Below are 9273 nucleotides of genomic sequence, written 5' to 3' on the forward strand. Positions count from 1 at the left end.
ATTACATTTGGGTACTGAAAAGTTTTAACAGAACGTCAGTTTCTCTTCTTCTTTCAGCTGTTGTCCCGTCTTTTTGGACTATATATAAGCTGGATGTGTTTGTGTATTTGCAGCTGCGTTTTATATTTGCAAAAATATTTTGGTGAGTTTACAATTCTTATTTTTTTGTTTTTCATTCACAGAGTGCACATTAAAACACAGATTGTTGATCAGTTCACACAAATTATACCATATACAAATCGCATGTCTGGCTCATGACGTCAGATATTTATTGATTCTGTAAGTGAACGGTCAGCTGCGTTTTCCTCTCAGTGTTTTTGTTTTTACGTCATCTGTGAGATCATCTCTGCAAAAAATAGTGAATGAAATAAATGAGGAGTTTTTCTTTATTCAAACCCAAACATCCTCATTCTTTTGTCAGGGAGACGATAATGAAATTATGGACGCAAAGAGTCACCGAATGAGCGGACAAAAGCCGAGGAGTGTTTGTGTCTTTCAGCACTTTGGCGTCTGCGTGATCAGAGTTTCTTTTTAGCAGAACGACAAACTCAGATGAACAAAACGGTCGGTAAAGCAGTCGTCCCACTGTCCTTTTGGGTGTCTTTTTTATTTTTAGTGTAGCAAAGTGACAGCAGCTGTCCTCACACCGTCTCTGAGGAGGACGAAGGTCGTCGTCCTCTCTCGTCTCCGTCGTCACACTCAGATGAGACACAGGACGTCTTCTTCTCCAGCTTTGTCTCCGTCTTCACCATCTCTGAGAACTCTGGAGACGAGGATGGACACAGAGACAGACATGAGTGTCTTTTACATTTTGGCCTTTTTTTGCAGTATTTTAACCCTCAGAGAGCCACATGGACCCATTTTTGTCTTTTTTTGGGGGCGACAGCAGGTCAGCCGTCGATGTCACACAGCAGAAATAAAGATTATCTGATGAGCCTGAACGTTAATTAAAGACGCCGCTCGGCTGGATGAAGTTTTCCCTCATCAGAAATCTGTAATGAATATTGTGTTTTAGTGAAGATTCAAACTCAGCCTGCTTTGCTTCGGGGCCACAGCAGCCACACGCATGTTTCTCGGATTTTAGGATTTTTGTAGGATTCAGGATGTCTCAGGATGTCTCAGATTTCAGGAGGTTTTTAGGACAATTCTCAAATTTCAGATCATTTCTTAGATTATAGGACATTTCTAGGCTTTCAGAATGTTTCTGGTATTTATGTACATTTCTCAGATTTCAAGACAATTCCAGGATTTTTGGACTTTTCCAGGATTTTTGGACATTTCTAGCATTTCCCTGAATTTAGGACATTAGTGTCTCAGCTCGGCCCTCTGTCAGGGGTGTGGAGGATCTCCTTAGATGCTGTTTTATGCTCTCTGGCACCTTAAAAGGACAAAATCAATCAAACACAGTGGCAATCACTTTATTCTTATTGTGCGTTTGAAAATGGTTGAGGGGCCACTCGGCACCCGATCAGGAGCCAGATTTGGCCCACGGGCCATGAGTTGAATAATGGCCTCTGAAAGACGTAAATGTCCGCCGGCGGCACTCAGAAGGTTTTAAAACCACCGAACAAATAAAATGTAACATGATGACAGCGACTGCACAGAGACTATAAACTGTCCTCATTTTCAAACTGTGAGACGTCTCCAGCTGACGTCTCCGTTTACTTCCTGTTTGAACGTTTAAAGTGCAGAGAGTTCGTGAGTGCTGCCCCTCAGTGGCTGCAGCCTGTCGGTGCACCACAAAGGGTTAACTGTGAGAAAAGTCCTCGCCTGCGTAGTTGATGCGTCCGTCTCCATCAGCGTCTACCGCCTGGATCACGGCCTCCGCCTCCTCATCAGAGAGAGGAGCGGACGGAGCCGCGGCGGGGACAGTGGACAGGATGTACCTGTGGACGGAGACAGAGTCACATTTAAAGGACGAAATAAAACAACTGAAACTTTAAAAGTTAAAATATCAGGAAATAAACAAAATTATAGTAATTCTGTAAAATAATTATAAATATATAACTACGATCATTATGGATGTAATATGAATATATCCATCACCATGGTTACTGGGATGTTATCGCCATGGTTACTGGGATGTCATCACCAGAGGAGAGGTCGCACGGCGTCACGCAGTGGAAACACAGTCAGCTCCACGCTGACTTTTATCGACATTTTGAAAATATCGCTTCAGTTTTTAACAAATCTGTGAAACTTGGCTGCTGAGAGCGGGAGAGATTCTCGTACTTGATCTCGTTCCACTCAATGTATCCGCTGCCGTCTTTATCGAGCACCGTGAAGGCCGTCCTGATGGCGTCCTCTCTCTGCTCCGAGGTCTTGAACTGCCTCATGTACTCCAGGAAGCGGTCGTAGTTGAAATTTCCTGCGGAGAGCGACGGGAGATGACGTCACACAGTGACATCACGGCGATGACTCACGTGTCATCCGTCACACACACACACACAGAAAGTGTCACCGTGCGCTCTCATCTCCGGGGGCATGTGCTCCACGTCACGCTCAGTGAGCGACGCGCCCATGGCCGCCGCCACCATCTTCACCTGCGGCCGAAAGTCGTCCTCCATGTCCAGCAGGCGAGTCCTGAGCAGGAGACAATCAGCAGGTGAAGACAGAGAGACACAAACACACAAAGTTCAGACGTTCTGTCACGTGCCAACACGTGCACACAACGCAGTGAGCGCGCATGAATCCTGAGATGGTACGGTTAAGAAAACGTAGGAACCAATCAAAGGAAAGTTTGACTCAATTTTAAATGTAGCATCCACTTAACCCTTTATTAGAATTTAAGAAAAATAAAATCACCTCATTTGCACTCAGCGTGCTGCCGGTACGCTCAAACATCAGAGCAGAGCTGCCGTCAGTCTGCAGACTCCACCGACCAATCAGCACTCAGACATCACACCACAAAACGAAAATAAAGGAAATGATCAGCAGATCCACGGATCCCGGTCCTGACCGGCTCTACTCACCAGATTCAGGGAGTCCCGCTGTGGTCCGGCCCGCCGTGCCCCTATCTCGCCATCTTATATTCGGGCAGCACGCAGCCTCGAGTGGCCTTGCACCTGTCCCGCTGTCCCTGGCGGACCCGTTCTCCATGAAAGCCTTGGCTCCCGCAGACGTGCTGAGGCCCTTCAGGGCCTCTGATGGGGTTGAGCTGGAGGTCGGCCTGCACACGCAGCCTGGACGTGATTCATCAGATCTGGTGCATCCAAAGTTTATCAGGAATATTTCTGCAACTGCGCACTGCTGGAGTCATTAACCCTTTAAAACGTGGAACAAATGTATGCAATTTAGTTCAAAAACACGGGAAGAAGGGACTGCGCAACAAATGGAAAAAATGATCCAGAGATTAGAAATAAAAAAAAGTTTAAAAAAAAGAACAATAAAATTACCTGAAAAAAAATTAAAAATAATACAAAGGAAAAGTACTATAAAAGTACGAACATTTAAAAAAAAATTTATCTTTGTTGTTGTAAGTTTAAAAAAAAAATAATTAGTAATTAATAAATGAATGATTTCTTTGTTTGTTTTAGTTTTGTAGTTTAATTGCCTTTTTTTAAAAACATTTTTTCCCTCTCTTATAATATTTTTGCAATTTTTTATTTACTGTTTTTATTATAGTTGTTTTTAATCTATTGATGTACAGCACTTTGGTCAACCGTGTTGTTTTTAAATTAGCTTTATTAATAAATTTGGATTGGATTTTGATCATGACAATTAGCTATAAATACATTTCAATGATGGGAAAAAAGGAAAGACATCACGCCAATGTGCTGAGAGTTTAAAGGGTTAAATATCTGTAAAAAGCGTCTGAAAGCAAAAAAAGTGATGTCTCTCCTCAGAGCACCCGCGTGACACAACAGCAAACCTGAATTTGAAACACTCGCAGGTTTTGAACGCAGCCCTGTTTTTTTGTTTGAGTGACAGGTGAGGCAGGCAGGGGGCGGGGCCTCTGCAGAGGCTGCGATGATCTGATTGGTCAGATTTGAATTGCAGGAAGATGTCACCGGTGTAGCTTTAGTTGCTTGAAAGTTTGTCAGGTGGTTTTTCTCTGCGGTGCGAAACTGCTGCTGCTGCTGCTGCTGCCAGGTGAGAAACAAGCAACATGCTGTCTGCACAACACGCCAACGACGTGACAAACACGTGAAGTTTGTGGTAAATGTGCAGAAAATGTGACTTCAGCAGAGTTTCAGAGACAGAGAGTCAGCAGGTCTGTGTGAGTTTCTGTCTGCAGGACTGTCTCTCTCTCACACACACACACACACACACACACACACACACACTAAGTTTCTCTTAATTTTCTGCTCAGAAAAAGGCTGAAAAAAGAAGAACTTCTGCAGGAGAGAAACTGACGTTCTGTTAAATGAACCTGAAGTAAATGTGATTTCAGAGAAATGTATTTAAGCATTTAAAGTAAAAGTACACATGCGCAAAGGTTTAAATACATTTAATTAATTAAAAAATAATTTAAAGAAAAAGCAGCAAATCCTCGTACAGTTAATAAGAGAAGCCATGAAATGTTCTTTGCATGAAAAATGACTCAGGATGATAAAACAGTCGCCAATGAATTTTCTAATTCATGAACTAATTGTTTCAGCTGCACTTGTGTATTTTCATATTTTTGTTTTGTGTGAATAAAATCTTAATTTGTAAAGTAGTTCTCTAATAATAAAAGTGGATTAAAAAGCAAAATATTTCCCTCTGAAGTGTAATGGAGAAGAAGAAGAAATTGACATGAGATGAAAATACTCCAGTAAAGTAAAAGTAACCTCAAATACATGCAGTACTCGAGTAAATGTACTTAGTTACATTCAGCTGTGGTCGGTAGAGGGACCCACAGTAACTAAAGGTACAGTAACTGGGATCAGTAGTCTGAGTACAGTTTTATTTCTTTAGTCCTGAAATGTGATAATCACGATAATGACATAAAATCTAAATGTGATTAAATGATATTCATGCTTTTCTAAAATGTTCCCTAAATATAAAACATACTTTTCTTTGTGCTGCCTGTGAGAGCGACGTTTCTCTGATCTCAGGGTCTCGAAGTGTTAAATCTCCTCTGAGCTCAGAGAAAAGAAATAAGAAAACCTCAGTGAATCCCCAAAATCAGCTGCTGATAACAATAACACACACACACACACACACACACACACACACACACGATGACTTCCTGTCTCTGTCCTCTGGTTGGGTGGACAGTCTGAGGTCTGCAGGACGTCTGTCAGGAGGTGTTGAGCAGGAGCAGCTGACTGAGGCTCCACAGGGAGCCGTTAGAGCTCTGTGGCCCCCCTGACCCCCCGGGGACAGCTCTGACCCCTGGACTGAGGACAGAGAGAGACAGAGACAGACAGAGACAGACGGCTGTTTACATTCCTCCACTGTGACTCCACCTCTGCTCCGCTCCTCCTCTGTGGGGGCAGGGGGAGGTGCAGGAGGAGGTGCAGGTGTTATTGTCTCTGTGAGGACCTGAGTCAGCTGATTAACATGTGACTGTACAGAAGTTAACCCTTCAGCTGCTGCTGCTGTCTCAGAGATCCATCCTCTCCTCTCCGCTCTGTTTCCACGGAAACGGCTGACATGCAGAGAGAAGACAGAGAGAAGAGGAGGAGGAGGAGGAGGAGGAGGAGGAGGAGGAGGAGGAGTAATTAATATGTATGATTAGGACGGATGTTGCTTTGAAAAGTCATATTATTGTTTAATGTTTTTTTCAGCGTGATTTTGAAAAGCACATTTTGTGTGCAGAATGATACAAGTGAGTGAGATATTAGAGCGGGCCCTAAAGGGTTAATGCAAAAGATTGGGTTTTTTTTCTGCGGAGAGCTGTGGATGTGGTGACCAAGCCGGTAAATTTAAACTTTTTTTTTTTTTTTTTTTACAGGGTCATGGCTGCGTTTCCTGTCGGGTTCGTGGATTTCAGAGATGAACTTGACGTGGATGAGACGCGACCTGAAGCTGGATCAGCTGATCTCATCGACTCCGGAGGGACGGAGGTACGTTCATGAACCACAAACAGTTAAACAGAACGGGTTTACATCTGACAAAAAATAATGCTCCAAAAACAAAATCTCTGTAGGTGTCTGTCGGTCTCAGGAGGAGGACACGTGGACTCTCAAGTCCTTTTTTGTGGTTTTGTGTCTCTTTGTGGTTATTTTGGGCTTTTGGAAGTCGCTTTGATTCTCTTTGTGGTTGTTTTTCTGCTTCTCGTGTTCTCTGTGAGCCTCTTTGTGGTTATTTGGTGCTGTTTTTAGTCACTTAGTATAAAGCGGCATGACAAGAAAATACTAAAAAAAGTAAAGTCTCTCAGATTTGTACTTGTGTAGAGTACTGGAGCGATGTCGCTGTAAAACCAACAGCTTTTCACGACACTTTCCCGGCAGAGAGAGAAGATGAGAGAAAATGCACAGATGAAAAATCCTAAATATGTTCAGCAGAGGAGGAAGTAATCAGTCCCTTTGCACACATAAAAGTACTAATACACACACTACAATCAATCAAGTATGTCACATGTCAGAGTCCTGCGCTGAAAATGGAATTAAAGTTTAAAGAGTAAAAGTTAAAATAAAAAATCAAAAATCTGCGTTTGTTGTCATAACATAACCGCTTGCAGCGTGATCCCGCAATGTGCTCATGCTGACATCACGTTATAAAACGTCAGCAGCAGACGGATACGTAGAGCGTAACATGCAGACGCAGAAGTCCACTGACGAAGCGGCAACATGTGACGGGTTGGGATGAGAAGGTGGCGGCTGAACGTTGGTCTGAAGCTCTGCAAGCGTCTCTGCAAATGTCGAAATGCTTCTCATCACTTTGAATTGTTAAATTGTGTGTGAACGTTGAGAAAAAGGGTGTGAATGTTTCCTCGCCGCAGGAGGCGAGTGTTGGTTCTCTCAGTGTCAGCTGGTTCTTAGTGAACTTCAGCAGAGATTCTCAGACCTGCTGAGAGCTGCTGAGTGTGTGTGTGTGTGTGTGTGTGTGTGTGTGTGTGTGTGTGTGTGTGTGTGTGTGTGTGTGTGTGTGTCTGTGTGTGTACTTTTTTTTCTGGCATGTCTCCAAACCTGTGACGTCACCTCTGTCTTCCAGCTGGTATCAGTCGTCCTCCTGGTCCTGGCTCCGCTGTCCACCAGCGCCATTCTGGTGACCAGCACGGACCCCGCCCTCCCCGCTGACTGCAACGACATCCATCGCCATGACAACAGCCGACCCAGCGGGGTGTACACCATCTATCCCATCGGAGCCACATCTGCCGTCCAGGTACTCGCCGTCGTCTCTGGGACTCAGGTTGACCTGTAGAGGATTAAAGTGCGAAGACATGAAGACAAACACAGATACGACTATAACACGCAAACCTGATGAACCACAAAACTAATACAAATATGCAGCTTTTATGTCATAATCCCACAAACAGAATAACAGTTGCCTGCTGCAAGCGAAATATGCAACTTCCTGCAAATGTCCAAAAAAGACATCCATAAGATGTCCAGAAAAGACATCTATATGACGTCCAGAAAAGACATGTCATGCAGAAACAACATCTATGTGATGTCCAGAAAAGACATCTATACAAAGACATTTCTTATGACGTTTGTCGTAGGCGACTGCTCTTGTGTTTGTGGGACATTTATTATGTTTTCGGGTGTTATAACTTGTGTGTGACGACTCTGACTGAGTGTGTGTTTGCGTGTAGGTGTTCTGTGACATGGATTCTCAAGGAGGACGATGGACGGTGAGTTTTCACTTTACCCTTGTGTTGTCCCGGGGTCAACCTGACCCCAAATTAAATCTTTTCCCATCAGAATATGTTTTTTATACTTCTGTAAATAAGGTCTTTGGGCCCTAAATTCCAAGACGAAGGGAAAATGTGTGGTAATGGGTCGGACTCACGTAAGACTGAAGGTGTAACACAGGATTGATTGACAATTAATACAATATGCTTTAAACAGCAGTCAAAACAGGGCGGGGTCAGAATGTCCCCAGAGGACAAAAGGAGTATGGCGCTCGGGAGGACAGTGGACTTGAAGTCACTGCCGAGCGGCTTTTAAATATTGACATCTGGACAAAACAAGACACGAGAGACGCAGAAGGGTTCTTCAGGTCAGTCTGCAAACCTCGAGGCCGCTTCAAGGAGGACAGACGATTTTAGCTCTCATCTGGTCTGGGGACGCCTCGGGGTCCAGCAGGATGTCTGGGGGACTTTGCTCAGCCTGTGGCCTCCGAGACCCAAACCCCCAATAAGATGAGGAAGATGGAATGATGGACAGGAAGGGCGTCACCATGAGACTCCATGTCCTCCCAAAACTCAGCTGTTGCTTTCTGTTTTTCTTTAACGTATCCTGAAGCGGGAAGACGGCGGCAGCAGCGTGAGGTGACGAGTGAACATGGTGTGCGGATCTCTTGGATCCACTAACAGATGTGTGCGTCTCATTTTGAATTTCTCCGTAAAGCTGAGCTGTCAGATATCGTCTTTGTGTCCAGGTGTTCCAGAGGAGGATAGACGGCTCGCTGAACTTCTACAGGCCCTGGAGTCAGTACAGGACGGGCTTCGGTAACGCTGCCGGAGAGTACTGGCTCGGTGAGAAAGACACCGAACCAACAGCTGCGACCTCATGAGACGCACCGCTGACTTCTACATGTTTGCATGTCTGTTTTCAGGTCTCGAGGTTCTCCATCACCTGACCATAAGGGCGAACGAGCTGCTGGTCCAGATGGAGGACTTTGACGGAAAAGAAGCGTTCGCTCGTTACTCCTCATTCTCCGTCGGCGCTGAATCTGACGGTTACAGACTGAATGTGTCTGGATTCATTGACGGGGGAGCTGGTGAGTTTACCCCCTCTGATGCTCACATGAGGACGTCGCATTTTGGGTTTCCTGCACCCTAAACTTGATTCTGCTCAGCTTAGACCTGCTGTCCTCTTTCATGGACACTTTTTTTGCCACCAGAGATATGAACAAGAGTCCCTTCGAGTCTTCAGACTCAAAGGTTGCATGAACTTTCTTGAGGCGGACCAAAAGTCCTCCTTCAGAGCCTCCAACAGGTTTGTGCTTTGGTGACAGACGCAGCTGCTGCTGCTGCACAGTCATCCACGAGAACATTTTTTTAAATATCCATCCATCCATTTTCTTCCGCTTATCCGGGGTCGGGTCGTGGGGGCAGCAGCCTAAGCAGGGAAGCCCAGACTTCCCTCTCCCCGGCCACTTCGTCCAGCTCTTCCGGGGGATCCCGAGGCGTTCCCAGGCCAGCTGGGAGACGTAGTCTCTCCAGCGTGTCCTGGG

The 9273-nt window shown here is 45.0% G+C and overlaps 2 protein-coding genes across 2 annotated transcripts; one reads left to right on the forward strand and one right to left on the reverse strand.

Moving 5' to 3' along the window:
• Window positions 1–647: 647 nt before the first annotated feature.
• Window positions 648–2567, reverse strand: LOC121964506 (parvalbumin-like EF-hand-containing protein; the record flags this gene model as incomplete). The annotated part of the gene is made up of 4 exons (XM_042514711.1): window positions 2462–2567; window positions 2233–2368; window positions 1771–1886; window positions 648–763 (listed from the first exon to the last, which is right to left on the reverse strand). Coding segments are annotated over exons 1-4 (474 nt in total), but the record flags the coding sequence as incomplete, so codon positions are not given.
• Window positions 2568–2926: 359 nt separating this feature from the next.
• On the forward strand, window positions 2927–9130 carry LOC121964505. Its single transcript, XM_042514710.1, has 7 exons — window positions 2927–3188; window positions 5882–5993; window positions 6077–6129; window positions 7025–7254; window positions 7688–7726; window positions 8476–8572; window positions 8653–9130. The coding sequence occupies exons 1-7, from the start codon at window positions 2927–2929 to the stop codon at window positions 8877–8879; spliced, it is 1020 nt and encodes a 339-aa protein (XP_042370644.1). The 3' UTR covers window positions 8880–9130.
• Window positions 9131–9273: the final 143 nt, after the last annotated feature.

The sequence above is a fragment of the Plectropomus leopardus genome, unplaced genomic scaffold (genome assembly GCF_008729295.1).
Source record: "Plectropomus leopardus isolate mb unplaced genomic scaffold, YSFRI_Pleo_2.0 unplaced_scaffold15804, whole genome shotgun sequence".
Taxonomy (NCBI): domain Eukaryota; kingdom Metazoa; phylum Chordata; class Actinopteri; order Perciformes; family Serranidae; genus Plectropomus; species Plectropomus leopardus.